The sequence below is a fragment of the Callithrix jacchus genome, chromosome 7 (assembly GCF_049354715.1).
Source record: "Callithrix jacchus isolate 240 chromosome 7, calJac240_pri, whole genome shotgun sequence".
Lineage (NCBI taxonomy): Eukaryota > Metazoa > Chordata > Mammalia > Primates > Cebidae > Callithrix > Callithrix jacchus.
In genome coordinates, this window is record NC_133508.1 from 121,374,936 (window position 1) to 121,391,982 (window position 17,047).

A 17,047-nucleotide genomic window follows, 5' to 3' on the forward strand; every position below is an offset into this window, starting at 1 on the left:
GTAATTATCCTGTACCAGTCTCCTGAGTAGCTGGGATTACAGGTGTGTGCCATCATTCCCGACTAATTTTTGTATTTTTAGTAGAGTTGGGGTTTTACCATGTTGGCCACGCTGGTCTTGAACTCAGCTTAAGTGAACCACCCGCCTCGGCCTCCCAAGTGCTGAGATTACAGACATGAGCTACCGCCCGGCTCATCAGTCTTTTTGATTATGGCCATTAGGTGGGTGTGAATCCGTTGTTCATATTGTTTCACTTTGTATTTCCCTAATCACTTTATGATGTTGAGCATATTTTCAAGTTTTTATAATCCATTTGTGTATGTACTTTGGAGAAATTTATTTTCAAATCTTTTGCCCATTTTCAAAAGTTGTTTTTCTTTTTATTGTCAAGTCTCAAGAATACTTTGTAGATTCTGAACTAAGTTCTTTTCCAAAAATATAAATTTTGAGTATTTTCTTCTAGTCTGTCTTATGTTATCATTTTTAAAAATGATGTTTTGAAGAGCAAGATTAGTAATTTCAGTGAAGTCCAATTTATCATTTTTTCCTTTATGGATTGTACTTTTGGTACCAGGTCTTAAGAAATGTGTGTCTAACTCAAGGTAGTGAGGATTTTCAATCTGTACTTCCTTCTAAAACACTATTTTTTTAGTTAATTTTCACATATGGTATGAAGTATGAATTGAAGTTCTTTTTTCAACATGTATATCCAATTTTTAACTGCACTATTTGTTAAAAAGACTTTCCTTTATTTAGTTATCGTGGCATCTTTGTCAAAATCAGTTGCCCATAAATGAAAGGGTTCCTTTCTGAATTCTTAATTCTGTCCCGGTGAACTACATTTGTCTATCCTTATGCCTATACTACACTGTCTTGATTACTATAACTTTAAGGTAAGTTTTGAAATCAAGTAGTGTATGTCCTCCGACTTTGTTCTTCTTTTATCAACATTGTTTTGTCTATTTTGGGGTCCTTTGCATTTCCATATAACCAATTTCTATAGGATCAATTGGTTAGTTTCTAAAGAAAAGCCTATGAAATTTTCATAGAGATTATATATTGAGTCCATAGATTAACTTGCAGGGAATTGTTACTTTAACAATATTGAGTCTTGGAATCCATGAATATGAAATGTCTCTCAATTTATTTAGATATTCTTTAATTTCATTAGTGTTCAAGTCTTGTAAAAGTGATTCCTAAGTACTTTATTTCTGTCGATATTGTTTTGAATGGAGCTATGTCTTAATGTCACATTTGGATTGTTTGTTGCTAATATACACAAATGTTACTGATTTTTATATTGATCTTATATCATCCTATAGTGTCGCTAAACTCATTTTTTAGTTATAGTGGTTTCTTCATAGATTCTTTATAATTTTCTACATATAGAATCATTTCATCTGCAAATAAAGACAGTTATTTTTTCTTTATCCTTTAATATCTATTTTATTACCTGATTGCACTGGCTAGATTTCCCAGTACAAAGATGCATAGAAATGATGAATGCCTTATGCCCCATCTTATGGGAAAAGCATTCCATCTTTCATCATTAGATATGACATAAATATGAATTTCCCCTGCCCCACATGCCCTTTATCAGTTTGAAGAACTTCCTTGCTAGTCCTGGTTGATGATTATTTGGTTTTATAGTTTATTAATATAATATAGTCCATTAATTGATTTTCAATGTTGAAGCAACCTTACCCTTCCTGGAATAAATCCCACGTGGTCATTGTGTATAATCCTGGTTATATACTGCTAGATTAAATTTGCTAACATTTTGATAAAGGTTTTTGCATCAATGTTTGCAATGGATATTGGTCTATAGTTTTCTTTTGATCTTTGCCTAACTTTGGTATTAGGCCTCTCAGAATGAGTTGGGAAGTGTTCCTGCCGCTTCTGAATTCTTAAAGAGTTTGTGTAGGGTTGTATTATCTTTGAATGTTGCATATAATTAACCAGTGAAGGCATCTCAACTTGAACTTTTCTTTGTGGGAAAAATCTGAATTACTGATTCAGTATTTTTATTTGTTACTGGTTTATTTAGATTTTCTATTAGTTTTGGTAATTTGTGCCTAAGAGTTTGTCCATTTCACCTGTTATCTTATATAATTGGGTAAGGTTGTTTATAGTATTCCCTTATAACTCTTTTAATTTATTTAGCATCAGTGGTGATATCATAGTTTCAATCCTGATTTCTATAACTAACATCTTCTCTGTTTTCTTTTGATTTATTTTGTTTTGATATTTGGCAACTCTAGTGAAAGTTTTATCAATAAGACTCTTGGTTTTATTCATTTTTCTCTACTGTTTTTCTATTTATTTTACTAAATAGATTATATATAATATGTTAACAATATAATATATAATAATCTCTCTATATATAAAGCTTAAGTTACTGATTTGGAACTTATTTTTACTCTAAATGGTTAAAGCTATAAACTTTTTTCTAAACCCTGCTTTAGCTACCTCCAATAAATGTAGATATGTCATAGTTTATTTTCATTCATCTCAAAATATTTTCTAATTTCCCTTGGAATTTCTTTGTGATTTAGTATCTAAATATTTGGAGATACTTCTAAAATTTCTAAATTTCTAAGTATCTAAATTTTAGATACTTCTAAATATTTCTAAAATTTCTCTTTTATTTCTAACTTAATTCTGCTGTGATTATAGAATATATTTTGAAAACCTTTCAAATTAATTGAGACATTATATTGTCTAGCATTTGCTGAATATGGATAATATTCATGTTTGCTTGAAAAGAATGTGTATTCTGCTGATGTTAAATGCTGTATTTTATAAATGTCAAGATTTTTTTGATGGTGTTAAGTTGTTTGTCTCTTTTCCAATTTTCTGTCTAGTTTTTCCATTAATTATTGAGAGAAGTATGGAAATCCCCAACTATTAATACTAAATTTTTTTTCTCCTTTCAATTTTGTCCATTTTTATTTTAGTACTGTGGGGGCTCTTCTATTCAGTTCATATGCATTTCAAATTGCCAAATATTTCAAATGTATTGGCCTTTTATCATTATGAATGTCCTTTTTGTCTTATAATATTTCTTGAATTAAAGTCTATTTTGTCTAATATTAATAAAGGCATTCCAACTGTCTTATGGTTACTGTTTACATGGTGAATCTTGGTTTTTCTCCTTTTACTTTTGGCCTATTATAAATGCTACATAATTTGACCTTGATTTTTATCCAATCTGATAATTTCTGCCTTTTGATTTGCATTTCTTCCATTCATGTCTAATGTAATTATTGATATGGCTGGATTTGTATCTTCCATTTTAACAGTTTTCTGTCTCATACTTTTTATTGTTCTTCTTTTCCTTTTTCTACCACCTTCTTTTCTATTACATGTATGTAGTGTGACATTTAAATTCTTCTGTTTTGATTTTTTAAACTAAAATTTAAAAGACATTTTCTCATTTGCTTTAGAGACTATACTACACATTTTATCTTGTCCTAGTCTATTTCAGGTAGGTACTGACTTAATTCTGGTGAAATAGAACTGCTTTAATCCAATATAGCTTTATTTCTTTTCCAAATTTCTGTTTTTTCACATATATTATATATTTTATAAACCCAGCAACATAATGTTATAAGTACTGCCTCATACAACTTTAAGTCTCTTAAAGAACTTAAGAGATGAAAACAGAAAAAAATGTGTATTTATACAGCCTTTCATGTATATATTTACCATTTTCAGTGCTCTTTATTTCTTCAGTTTGAGCTGTTGTCTAGTGTTATTTCCTCTCAACTTTAAGGACTACATTAGGTATTTCTGCTTGTAGCAAATATCCTCACTTGTTTCTCTGGGAATGTTTCATTTCACCTTTATTTTTGGAGGATAATTTTCCCAGATAGAGAAATGTTGGTGGATGGGTTTCCTTTCTTGTTTCTTTTAGCACTTCATTTCTCTGCCTTCTGGCCCTTCTTACTTCTAATGAGAAGTCATTAATCATATTCTTTTTCTCCCTAGACATGATTAGTCATTTTTGTCTTGCTGCTTTCATGACTTTTCTCCTTATCTTTCAACAATTTGACTATGATGTGTCTGAGTGTGGACCTTTTGGGGTGTATTTCATTTGGCATTGGTTGAGTATCTTGGATCCATAGGTTACTGTTTTTCATCAAATTGGGGCATTTTCAGGCATTATTCCTTCAAATGTTTTTTCATCACTCTTTGTCTCTCTCCTCTTTTTCCAGTTCGCATGAGATATATGTTGGTTTCCTTGATATTCCATAAGTTTCTCAGGCTCTGTCCACTTTTCTCCTGTCTTTTTTTCTCTGTGTTCTTCCAGCTGTATGATTTCTGTTGTTCTGTCTTCCAGGGTACTGATTTGATTTTTTTTTTTTTTTTTTTTTTTTTTTTTTTTTTTTTTAATTTTTTATTGGATTATAGGTTTTGGGGTACATGAGCAGAGCATGCAAGACAGTTGCGTAGGTACACACATGGCAGTGTGCTTTGCTTTTCTTCTCCCCTTCACCCACATTTGGCATTTCTCCCCAGGCTATCCCTCCCCACCTCCCCCTCCCACTGGCCCTCCCCTTTTCCCCCCAATAGACCCCAGTGTTTAGTACTCCCCTCCCTGTGTCCATGTGTTCTCATTTTTCATCACCCACCTATGAGTGAGAATATGCGGTGTTTCATTTTCTGTTCTTGTGTCAGTTTGCTGAGGATGATGTTTTCCAGATTCATCCATGTCCCTACAAACGACACGAACTCATCATTTCTGATTGCTGCATAATATTCCATGGTGTATATGTGCCACATTTTTCCAATCCAGTCTATTATCAATGGGCATTTGGGTTGATTCCAGGTCTTTGCTATTGTAAACAGTGCTGCAATGAACATTCGTGTACATGTGTCCTTATAGTAGAACGATTTATAGTCTTTTGGATATATACCCAGTAATGGGATTGCTGGGTCAAATGGAATTTCTATTTCTAAGGCCTTGAGGAATCGCCACACTGTCTTCCACAATGGTTGAACTAATTTACACTCCCACCAACAGTGTAAAAGTGTTCCTTTTTCTCCACATCCTCTCCAGCATCTGTTGTCTCCAGATTTTTTGATAATCGCCATTCTAACTGGCGTGAGATGGTATCTCAATGTGGTTTTGATTTGCATCTCTCTGATGACCAGTGACGATGAGCATTTTTTCATATGATTGTTGGCCTCATATATGTCTTCTTTCGTAAAGTATCTGTTCATATCCTTTGCCCACTTTTGAATGGGCTTGTTTGTTTTTTTCCTGTAAATCTGCTTGAGTTGTTTGTAAATTCTGGATATCAGCCCTTTGTCAGATGGGTAGACTGCGAAAATTTTTTCCCATTCTGTTGGTTGCCGATCCACTCTAGTGACTGTTTCTTTTGCCGTGCAGAAGCTGTGGAGTTTCATTAGGTCCCATTTGTCTATTTTGGCTTTTGTTGCCAATGCTCTTGGTGTTTTGTTCATGAAGTCCTTGCCTACTCCTATGTCCTGGATAGTTTTGCCTAGATTTCCTTCTAGGGTTTTTATGGTGCCAGGTCTTATGTTTAAGTCTTTAATCCATCTGGAGTTAATTTTAGTGTAAGGTGTCAGGAAGGGGTCCAGTTTCTGCTTTCTGCACATGGCTAGCCAGTTTTCCCAACACCATTTGTTAAACATGGAATCCTTGCCCCATTGCTTGTTTTTGTCAGGTTTATCAAAGATTGAATAGTTGTATGTATGTTGTGTTGCCTCCGGTGCCTCTGTTTTGTTCCATTGGTCTATATCTCTGTTTTGGTACCAGTACCATGCTGTTTTGATTACTGTAGCCTTGTAGTATAGTTTGAAATCCGGTAGTGTGATGCCCCCCGCTGTGTTCTTTTTGCTTAGAATTGACTTGGCTATGCGGGCTCTCTTTTGGTTCCATATGAAGTTCATGGTGGTTTTTTCCAGTTCTGTGAAGAAAGTCAATGGTAGCTTGATGGGGATAGCGTTGATTCTGTAAATTACTTTGGGCAGTATAGCCATTTTCACGATATTAATTCTTCCTAACCATGAACATGGAATGTTTCTCCATCTGTTTGTGTCCTCTCTGATTTCGTTGAGCAGTGGTTTGTAGTTCTCCTTGAAGAGGTCCCTTACGTTCCTTGTGAGTTGTATTCCAAGGTATTTTATTCTTTTTGTAGCAATTGCGAATGGCAGTTCGCTCTTGATTTGGCTTTCTTTAAGTCTGTTATTGGTGTAGACGAATGCTTGTGATTTTTGCACATTGATTTTATATCCTGAGACTTTGCTGAAGTTGTTTATCAGTTTCAGGAGTTTTTGGGCTGAGGTGATGGGGTCTTCTAGGTATACTATCATGTCGTCTGCAAATAGAGACAATTTGGCTTCCACCTTTCCTATTTGAATACCCTTTATTTCTTTTTCTTGCCTGATTGCTCTGGCTAGAACTTCCAGTACTATATTGAATAGGAGTGGTGAGAGAGGGCATCCTTGTCTAGTACCAGATTTCAAAGGGAATGCTTCCAGTTTTTGCCCATTCAGTATGATATTGGCTGTTGGTTTGTCATAAATAGCTTTTATTACTTTGATATACGTTCCATCGATACCGAGTTTATTGAGGGTTTTTAGCATAAAGGGCTGTTGAATTTTGTCAAATGCCTTCTCTGCGTCAATTGAGATAATCATGTGGTTTTTGTTTTTGGTTCTGTTTATGTGGTGAATTACGTTGATAGACTTGCGTATGTTGAACCAGCCTTGCATCCCTGGGATGAATCCTACTTGATCATGATGAATAAGTTTTTTGATTTGCTGTTGCAATCGGCTTGCCAATATTTTATTGAAGATTTTTGCATCTATGTTCATCATGGATATTGGCCTGAAGTTTTCTTTTCTCGTTGGGTCTCTGCCGGGTTTTGGTATCAGGATGATGTTGGTCTCATAAAATGATTTGGGAAGGATTCCCTCTTTTTGGATTGTTTGAAATAGTTTTAGAAGGAATGGTTCCAGCTCCTCTTTGTGTGTCTGGTAGAATTCGGCTGTGAACCCATCTGGACCTGGGCTTTTTTTGTGAGGTAGGCTCTTAATTGCTGCCTCAACTTCAGACCTTGTTATTGGTCTATTCATAGTTTCAGCTTCCTCCTGGTTTAGGCTTGGGAGGACACAGGAGTCCAGGAATTTATCCATTTCTTCCAGGTTTACTAGTTTATGCGCATAGAGTTGTTTGTAATATTCTCTGATGATGGTTTGAATTTCTGTGGAATCTGTGGTGATTTCCCCTTTATCATTTTTTATTGCATCTATTTGGTTGTTCTCTCTTTTATTTTTAATCAATCTGGCTAGTGGTCTGTCTATTTTGTTGATCTTTTCAAAAAACCAGCTCTTGGATTTATTGATTTTTTGAAGGGTTTTTCGTGTCTCAATCTCCTTCAGCTCAGCTCTGATCTTAGTAATTTCTTGTCTTCTGCTGGGTTTTGAGTTTTTTTGATCTTGCTCCTCTAGCTCTTTCAATTTTGACGATAGGGTGTCAATTTTCGATCTCTCCATTCTCCTCATATGGGCACTTATTGCTATATACTTTCCTCTAGAGACTGCTTTAAATGTGTCCCAGAGGTTCTGGCACGTTGTGTCTTCATTCTCATTGGTTTCGAAGAACTTCTTTATTTCTGCCTTCATTTCGTTGTTTACCCAGTCAACATTCAAGAGCCAGTTGTTCAGTTTCCATGAAGCTGTGCGGTTCTGGGTCGGTTTCTGAATTCTGAGTTCTAACTTGATTGCACTATGGTCTGAGAGGCTGTTTGTTATGATTTCAGTTGTTTTGCATTTGTTGAGCAGTGCTTTACTTCCAATTATGTGGTCAATTTTAGAGTAGGTGTGATGTGGTGCTGAGAAGAATGTGTATTCTGTGGATTTGGGGTGGAGAGTTCTGTAAATGTCCACCAGGTTTGCTTGCTCCAGGTCTGAGTTCAAGCCCTGGGTATCCTTGTTGATTTTCTGTCTGGTTGATCTGTCTAGTATTGACAGTGGAGTGTTAAAGTCTCCCACTATTATTGTGTGGGAGTCTAAGTCCTTCTGTAAGTCATTAAGAACTTGCCTTATGTATCTGGGTGCTCCTGTGTTGGGTCCATATATGTTTAGGATCGTTAGCTCTTCTTGTTGTATCGATCCTTTTACCATTATGTAATGGCCTTCTTTGTCTCTTTTGATCTTTGTTGCTTTAAAGTCTATTTTATCAGAGATGAGAATTGCAACTCCTGCTTTTTTTTGCTTTCCATTAGCTTGGTAAATCTTCCTCCATCCCTTTATTTTGAGCCTTTGTGTATCCTTGCATGTGAGATGGGTTTCCTGGATACAGCACACTGATGGGTTTTGGATTTTTATCCAATTTGCCAGTCTGTGTCTTTTGATTGGTGCATTTAGTCCATTTACATTTAGGGTTAATATTGTTATGTGTGAATTTGATACTGCCATTTTGATTCTAAGTGGCTGTTTTGCCTGTTAGTTGTTGTAGATTCTTCATTATGTTGAAGCTCTTTAGCATTCAGTGTGATTTTGGAATGGCTGGAACTGATTGATCCTTTCTATGTGTAGTGCCTCTTTTAGGAGCTCTTGTAAAGCAGGCCTGGTGGTGACAAAATCTCTGAGTACTTGCTTGTTCGCAAAGGATTTTATTCTTCCTTCACTTCTGAAGCTCAGTTTGGCTGGATATGAAATTCTGGGTTGAAAGTTCTTTTCTTTAAGAATGTTGAATATTGGCCCCCACTCTCTTCTGGCTTGTAGTGTTTCTGCCGAGAGATCTGCTGTGAGTCTGATGGGCTTCCCTTTGTGGGTGACCCGACCTTTCTCTCTGGCTGCCCTTAGTATTCTCTCCTTTATTTCAACCCTGTTGAATCTGACGATTATGTGCCTTGGGGTTGCTCTTCTTGCGGAATATCTTTGTGGTGTTCTCTGTATTTCCTGCAATTGAGTGTTGGCTTGTCTTGCTAGGTGGGGGAAATTTTCCTGGATGATGTCCTGAAGAGTATTTTCCAGCTGGGATTCATTCTCTTCGTCCCCTTCTGGTACACCTATCAAACGTAGGTTAGGTCTTTTCACATAGTCCCACATTTCTTGGAGACTTTGTTCATTCCTTTTTGCGCTTTTTTCTCTGATCTTGGTTTCTCGTTTTATTTCATTGAGTAGGTCTTCGACTTCAGATATTCTTTCTTCTGCTTGGTCAATTCGGCTATTGAAACTTGCGTTTGCTTCGCGAAGTTCTCGTATTGTGTTTTTCAGCTCCTTTAATTCATTCATATTCCTCTCTAAGGTATCCATTCTTGTTATCATTTCCTCGAATCTTTTTTCAAATCTTTTTTCAAGGTTCTTAGTTTCTTTGCATTGATTTAATACACGATCTTTTAGCTCACAAAAGTTTCTCATTATCCATCTTCTGAAGTCTAATTCCGTCATTTCGTCACAGTCATTCTCCGTCCAGCTTTGTTCCCTTGCTGGTGAGGAGTTTTGGTCCTTTCTAGGAGGCGATGTGTTCTGGTTTCGGGTGTTTTCCTCCTTTTTGCGCTGGTTTCTTCCCATCTTTGTGGATTTGTCCGCTGGTCGTCTGCGTAGTTGCTGACTTTTCGTTTGGGTCTCTGAGTGGACACCCAGAATGTTGATGATGAAGTATTTCTGTTGCTTGGATTTCCTTCTACCAGTCTAGCCCCTTCGCTGTACGACTGTTGAGGTCCGCTCCAGACCCTGCTTGTCTGGTGTGCACCTCTAGTAGCCGTGGCACAGCGAGGGATGCTACCAGTTTCTTTTTCTGCTCTCTTTGTCCCAGGATGATGCCTGCCTAATGACAGTCTTTTGGATATAGAGGGGTCAGGGAGCTGCTTGAGGAGACAGTTTGTACTTTATAGGGGTTTAATTGCTGAGCTGTGCACTCTGTTGTTCATTCAGGGCTGTTAGGCTGCTATGTTTGATTCTGCTGCAACACAGCTCATTAAACAACCCTTTTTTTTTTTTCCTCAAATGCTCTGTGTTGAGGGGTTTGGGCTTTATTTTTGGATGTCCGATCAGGTGTCCTGCCCAGCTCAAAGGCAGACTAGCCACTGTTTGGCTGCCGAGGCTCCGCCCTGCTGTTGTGTGATTCGCGCTGTTCCTGCCGGCTCTGCTGTGGTCTCCGCCACGCCCTGCGGCGGAGTCTCTTCGTTGTAGCGTGTTGCCTCAGCAACGGCAGGCTGCGTCAGCAGTGGGCGTGTATCTCAGTAGGGACGGGTTGCCTCGGCAACGGCTGGCTGCGTCAGCAGTGGGCGTGTATCTCAGTTGGGGCGGGTTGCCTCGGCAACGGCTGGCTGCCTCAGCAGTGGGCGCGTATATCAGTTGGGGCAGGTTGCCTCCGTAGTGGTGGACGCCCTTCCCCCACAGAGCGTCTCGGACCGTCTGCCCGGGATAGTTTGAAATCGCGGTTTTGTTCGTCCCACTGGGTATCCCAAGCGATCTGTTCCTGCAATCCCCTGGGCTGGGCTACTGTGCAAGTCTCCTTCAGTCTCAAGTCCAGCCCTCTCAAGTCTCAGGTTGCCGGTTCAACAAGGCACCCGGACAAGCGCGCCCTGTGGGGATTGCTGGGTAGGGCCGGCCGCCGCCGCCCCGGCTGCCGGCTTTGCCAGGCAGACCTACTGCCTGGCGTCCCGTGTGTTTTTATACTTGGGAGTTTCCCCGTTCTGTGGGCAACAAAGATCAGTCTGGAAATGCAGCACTGACTCACCGTTTGCGAATTCAACGCGGGCTCCAATCCTGGGTTGTTCTCACAGCGCCATCTTGAGTCCCCTCCCTGATTTGATTTTTTACTCTTTCAAATCTGCTGTTTAAAAATTTGATTATTGTACTTTTCAAATCTGCACTTTTTATTTTTAAATAGTTTTTTTCTTTCTGTATTGAAAGTTTCTATATGTTGTTTCATTACTGTCATGTTTTCCTTTAGGTATTTAACACATTTTTCTTTTAATAATTTTAATATATGTATAATAGCTATTTTAAAGTCTTTAAAGCCTTTGTCTGCTAAATTCTATATCTGGGCCCATTCAGGTACATTTTCTATTGGTGGCTTTTTTCTTCATTATGGATCACACAGGTTTTTGTCAAAAATGTGTTTTTTAAAATAACATAATAGTAGCTCTGGATTTTGATTATTTTTTCCTTGAGGGTTGGTTTCATTTATTTTTTTTATTAATAACTTCCTTTGTCTTAATCTGTAGAATCTATCTATATCCCTCATGATATGTGACTGCTGATTTCTCTGCTCAGTTTTTTTTTCTTATTGTAATTTTTCTTATTTAACCTGGCTTTCTAGGGATTGCCCCGGGTCTCCGTAGTTTAATTGTTATTTAATGATTGATGAGAGGTTGTGCTCAAACACTGGGACCAGCCAGTGCTGATGGAACTGTGTGGCAGTTGAGGAGCACATGCAATATTTAGGCAGTTTTGAAGTCTATACCAGCTTTAACTTTCCACTGGGCCCTCTTTCATCTCCTTTGTGCATGTCATTATGTCCTAGTCAGATAGTATAGCAAGGTGGACAGACTGGGTGGCCTGGTGAACTTACATAGCCTCTGTCTGCCTGTCTCATCTTCATTTACCCTGGTATGTTTCTTGCTATACCACCAATGTGCTGCTAACCCCTACCAGGGCCATAGCCGTAAACTTGTAGAGCTGGGCACTTTCCTTATTAATTTCTTTCAGTTTGCTTTCTTTGTTGACAATATCACTAATGGGTTTTTTGGCCTCCACTCCAAATCAAATCAGCCCCCTCTATTGTCAGCTCCTTTCAGAAGTGAAGCTGCTAGTTTTCATGACCAGCCCTACCCTGGTAGGGGTACTGTACTGACTGAGCTATAAAGGAGTGGGAGCAGCCCCAGGTAAGAACATCTTTGACTCCCAGTGTTCTTAGGCAGAGTTCAGTGATTCTTCACAAATACATATTTCTCAATTTGATGTTTGTGATTTCTTGATTTCCAGAGCCATGAAATCATTGTTTTTGATAATTTGTCCAGTTTCATATTTGTTTCTTGGGGAAATTTACTGACTTACTTCCACATCAACAAAAGTCCTGCCTCAAATGGCAACTGTTAAAATGGCAAGTTCACTTGCTGAAGTTCTACTTAATGAGGATCCATTCTATAGAGTCTTTGTACCATTTTGGTACAGATTTTGGGTCTCTGGTAATCAAAACAATCTGTTCACCATGCTACCCAGTCAGCACACTTTGCTATACAATCTGTCATCTTAGTCCTGCTTGAGGAATTTTACATTTCAAAAATAATTGCCAGTAAGTTTTTGCGTATTATTTTCTTTTGAATACCACATGGATGGCATCTGACACTGTTTGTAATGCTGAATTTAATGGAAGTTTACAAATAAGTTATTCTATGATTCTTCTTTAAAAATGCAGATATACATATATGTATATAGTATTATATCTTGTCTCTTCTATAACACAGAATGTTTAAATAGTTAACATTTGTGCTGCAGTATAGCTTTCTGGCTCATGAAAAATGAAAGCTATCAGCGATCTGGGCAATAAGATTCATCGCCAATAGTCACTAGCAACAGCACACAGCATTTTAATATCAGTGAGGTCCACAGCTAGCAGTAAGAGCTCGTGTAATTGAAAGACGTTTAGGTGCAATCATTCTTCTGTTTGTTCCTTGCCAGGTTCAACATGGGATTATGTGAGTATTTGAAGAAAACAGCAATTTTTTTGTATCTCTGAAAGATGTAAAAAGCGTAGATTAGTGCTTAAATTTAAGGAATGTGGTAATTTAAAATCATGTGGCTCTAAAATAAAAAGGTATTTTATTTGTCTGGTTGATTAAAGCTTTATAAAAGCTACGCCATGGATACAAGTGAACTGATAATTCTGGTCTAATGTTGCCGTGGTAACAACTCATGCTGATATAATTGAGAACATCTTATACATCCTGGTTCGAACATTTTCTCCCTGCCATTTTGAGTTGTTCTAGTGGTATATGAAGGAGGCTGGATAACTAGCTTGAAAGAAATTCAATCTCGTCATGGACATCTTTGGCATTAATCTGATGTTTATTAGTGATATCTCATGCTAGGCAGTTATGCTTTGCTTCTAGGGGCTTCTCTTTTTAAAACAAAAGAAAGCTCTTTTCATTTTCTGTGTGCTGCATGCTCCAGTGTGTGTGTTTACACCATCAGTTCTCCCTCTAGAGATTAGCATAACTCCCTTTGCCGTTGGATTGTTGTTTTGAGCAATATGTTTTGGAAAGGTTGGTTTTCATCATGAGTGGTAAGTATGCTCTCTGAGACTCTGCAGCTGTTTATTTAAAAAATATATACTTATAAAAGGAAAAAATATTTTTGAAGGGACAGTAATAAAGCCAGAGCTACTGTGAATTATATTTTGTGGTGATGCTTTTGTACTTAAGCATTATAGTAAATTGCCTTCAAAAACCAGTAAGAACTGTAAATAATTAATGGCACTATTAATAGTCAATACCAATAATCAGTCTCTAATTTTCTTATGGTTTGATTTATTGTATTTTTTGGACACTGTTATTAATTGTGTTGTAAATTAGTAAATAGGCTGACCATAAGGGAGGATTTTCTTTTAGTATCTGATCCTGAAGATAATTAGTTTAACTTTCCTTTGATTAGCTTTGTCATCCTGATGCTAATTTTTGTTAGATTATTCTTATTAGATTTTTTAAATACTAATCTTGAAAATAAGATGCTGCCAAAATTTTGTTGATGTATTGGTTGCTTTTACCTACAATTTATTGAGAAATAAGGATATAATGATGAAATAAATAGAACATTTTGGTTTGGTAAGATTCATTAAAATTTTTAATAAACAGTTTTTTGGGTAAATAATTTTTTAGAATAAGTACACTTGTAACAATGAGTCTCTTTTTTGTTATTATAATGTGATTTATTTTTCCTAAACATTTCCAATACTGTTTTTTTTTTTTGAGAAAATATACTACAGTATGTACTGCAGTTTATCATAGGGTAAAAGCTGTCACTTCAAGCCAAACCTGCAGCTAAAAATAGATATCCTGTTGTTAGAGTGAGAAATATTTGCTTAGAGCATAATTCATTAGCATCTTTTGCTTAACTAAAGAATAAGATCCTTGGAAGTTAACCTTTGATTCAGATATTTTTAAGAGAAGTCGAATATGGTTTCTCTGATACGTAACAGTCCTATCATTTGCATTTAAAAGATTTGGAATTGGAATTTTAGAAACTGAGAGGTGAATTTTTGCTGTATAATGATAGAATTCAAAACTGACGAAACCTTTTCTTTCATAACTGGAAGTCACCTTATTATAACCAATAAATATTCTTTATCCTGCTGCAGTACAATATAAATCTCTTAAACACTGTTATATGTTTGTTTATAGAATAATATGAGACATTAAAGGGACATTTTAACCTGCAAAATATTGAGAATTAACTGGATTGTTATTTTCCTGTTATTGAAGTAGATCTTTCTGATCTGCTCTTTTAAATTTAAACTAATAATTACAAATTCAACATACCCATTCCTTAGGATTTCTGTGGATATCAAAAGTGAATATACCTGGTTATTATACGTTTATTTGTTTGAATCAGGCCAATGTATGTTTTTTCTTTGAAAATTTGGCATATAATCTAGAGTCTTTAGGTAACTACTGTGGTGTTCTGGAGGTTTTACAAAAGGATAGATTGGATTTAGCTGGCAAAAAATGTTGTTGCTTCACTATTGCTTATTTCTCTTTAAAAAGCTATGCATTATAAATAGTATTTGATATATTTGATCATATTGGCCTTCTCTTCTAGCCATTTTCTACCACAGTAATCATCGTAATCACAACTAGAGTCAGGATTGCCTAATTTCAACTGATTTTAATCATGTCGTAAATGGTTAAATGCCCTAGCCATTTCAAAATGTGGAAAATTACAAGTGAGGTGTGGTTTTATTTGTAAAAATAAGCAAATGGTAGGCCTTTTAATCTAAGTCTATAACTACACTTGTGGTATTTATGTGTATGTGGTACTTTTCTCATTATAAGGCTATTCCTTTTATCCTTTGCCAATTAAATGTTAGTTTTTTCTGAGAATCTATCTTTGGCCTTCTTTTGATGCTCCTTTCTCTCCAAATAATCTCATCCATGCCTACATCTTCAGTCATTACCTGGACATTCAGTTCAAAAGTGAATTTTTTTCTTATCATTCCTAAATCTGCTCCATTTTTATTGACTCTGATATCTGTTAATGATCTCACTGCCCATGCAGGAAGTGAAAACAGAAACCTTGGTCATTTCTAACTTGTTTCTTACCCTCAGGCATGTACTCAGTCATTAAGTTCTATTGATTCCATATCAGAAATCACTCAATATTCTCCAGTCTTACTGACACTGGGAAGGCTTCTAGATTTCTTCTTAATCCTATTACAATAACTGCATCACTGGTCTCCCAGCTTCCAGTTTTATATCCTTCAAGGCCATTTTCCACAGTGAAATTTTTTAAATGCAAAAATGCCTGTTTTTTAACCTAACATAAAAATATTCTTCTCCCTATTGCCTTTAAAATAAAGGTTAAACCGCTTAGTAGGTTATATGTGATCAATGACTTACCTTTCTAGTTTTATTTGCAAAATCTCTCTCACAAATTTTGATCTAGCCATACTATATTACATATAATTCCTTGCTACCTTTCCATATTTATATTCTTATAAAAATTTGGACTAGTCAGTACCTTCAACACTGACCCTATAAAATTAGGTGATTTTTCTGTACTCCCAAAGCAAACTCACAAACTATAACAATTATTTTATTATGTTGAAATTATAAATTTGTGTGTCTCTTTCTAATTTCTAAACATTGAACACAGGTCTAAGATAGTGCCTTGTTCATTGTATGTTTCTAGTAGTCACCCCAGTACCCCAAACATAGCAAGGAACCCCATAAATACTTAAATAATTAATGATTGACTAAATACAATTCCTTTTTATATACTTGAACATTTTTATTACATTGCCAATATAAAATATTACTGTGAGTTTTGATTTTTTGGTTCAGAAAAATACAATAATCATACTATTTACTTGTTCCTTCATCATCTTTGTAGGATTAAGTTACATAAAATGCTTAAAAAACTAAGTTGTACCAATCAGTACATTTATCTTTCTAGTATTTCAAAAAGTGGTTATAAGTATGAAAAGAGCCTTCACTTTTAAATGTTTTTCTTACTCATAACACTTTTTGTGAAGTGTTTGCTCTTGTTAAGCAAACAAGTTCTATAAAGAAATACTAAAGGAACTTTTCTAAAAATCTGTCAAACTATTTTAAGGCCCTTTTGTTTAGAGGATATAGCAACTTACTCAAATAAGCTTAAGCAGAACAAGATACAGGTATTACTGGGATGCAGAGTATGTCATGGAGCTCAAAGGCAAAAATAGAGTTGAGCTGTCCCAAAGAGTAGAATTGATTCAGAAAGCTGACTGGAATCATAATAATACCTTTCTCTGGCAAAGATGCCAACACCTAAATAAATCTCAGTTTTTCTAACAGATTACATGACATGTTGACTTTTTTCCTTGTAATCGCTTTATTATCTTCATTGTGTAGAGAATAGGTTTCTCTGATGCTTGTGCAAAATGAAGCTTAGGTCTCTGAAAGTTTCAAAGTTTATGTGCTCTCCTAGTTCATATGCTTATTAATATAACTGTCATAATTATATCAAAATCCTGGGTTAGAACTTTGGCCCAGCTGTAGTTGAGGGCAAATCTCTGAAGAAGAAGGCATGAATTTGCTGTGAATTACAGCCCTATGCAGACTTGAGACCAATACTTCATTAATTTCCCTTTCTAGATCCTAACTAAAAAATATAAGAAAAAAACTGGAAAAGCAGTATATCAGTTCTGAAATTAAAGATGGATATTTGCCCAAATATGTACAAGATTTGATTATCAGACTCCAAAGTCTAATTAATAGTTTTAAATTGAGTAGCTTTTCTTCATGGAAAAGAAATAATAGTTTCACCCTCACTAACTTGGAGGGATGAAGAAAATGAATGGAAA

At 36.1% G+C, this 17,047-nt stretch overlaps 1 protein-coding gene across 7 annotated transcripts in view; it reads left to right on the forward strand.

Annotated features, from left to right (window-relative positions):
- The window catches only part of PRKACB (protein kinase cAMP-activated catalytic subunit beta), a 162,498-nt gene that overhangs the window by 77,463 nt on the left and 67,988 nt on the right, over positions 1-17,047 (forward strand). For 2 of the 7 annotated variants that reach the window (XM_009001573.5, XM_002751011.4), the window contains exon 1: positions 12,569-12,686. The exons of 3 other annotated variants lie outside the window; for them this stretch is intronic. In XM_009001573.5, the coding sequence (XP_008999821.1) occupies positions 12,677-12,686 (10 nt within the window). In that variant the 5' untranslated portion in view covers positions 12,569-12,676. Of the gene's footprint in view, positions 1-12,568; positions 12,687-12,957; positions 13,274-17,047 lie in introns of those variants that run through there. 2 more of the 7 variants (XM_009001574.5, XM_009001576.5) reach the window with 1 other exon arrangement.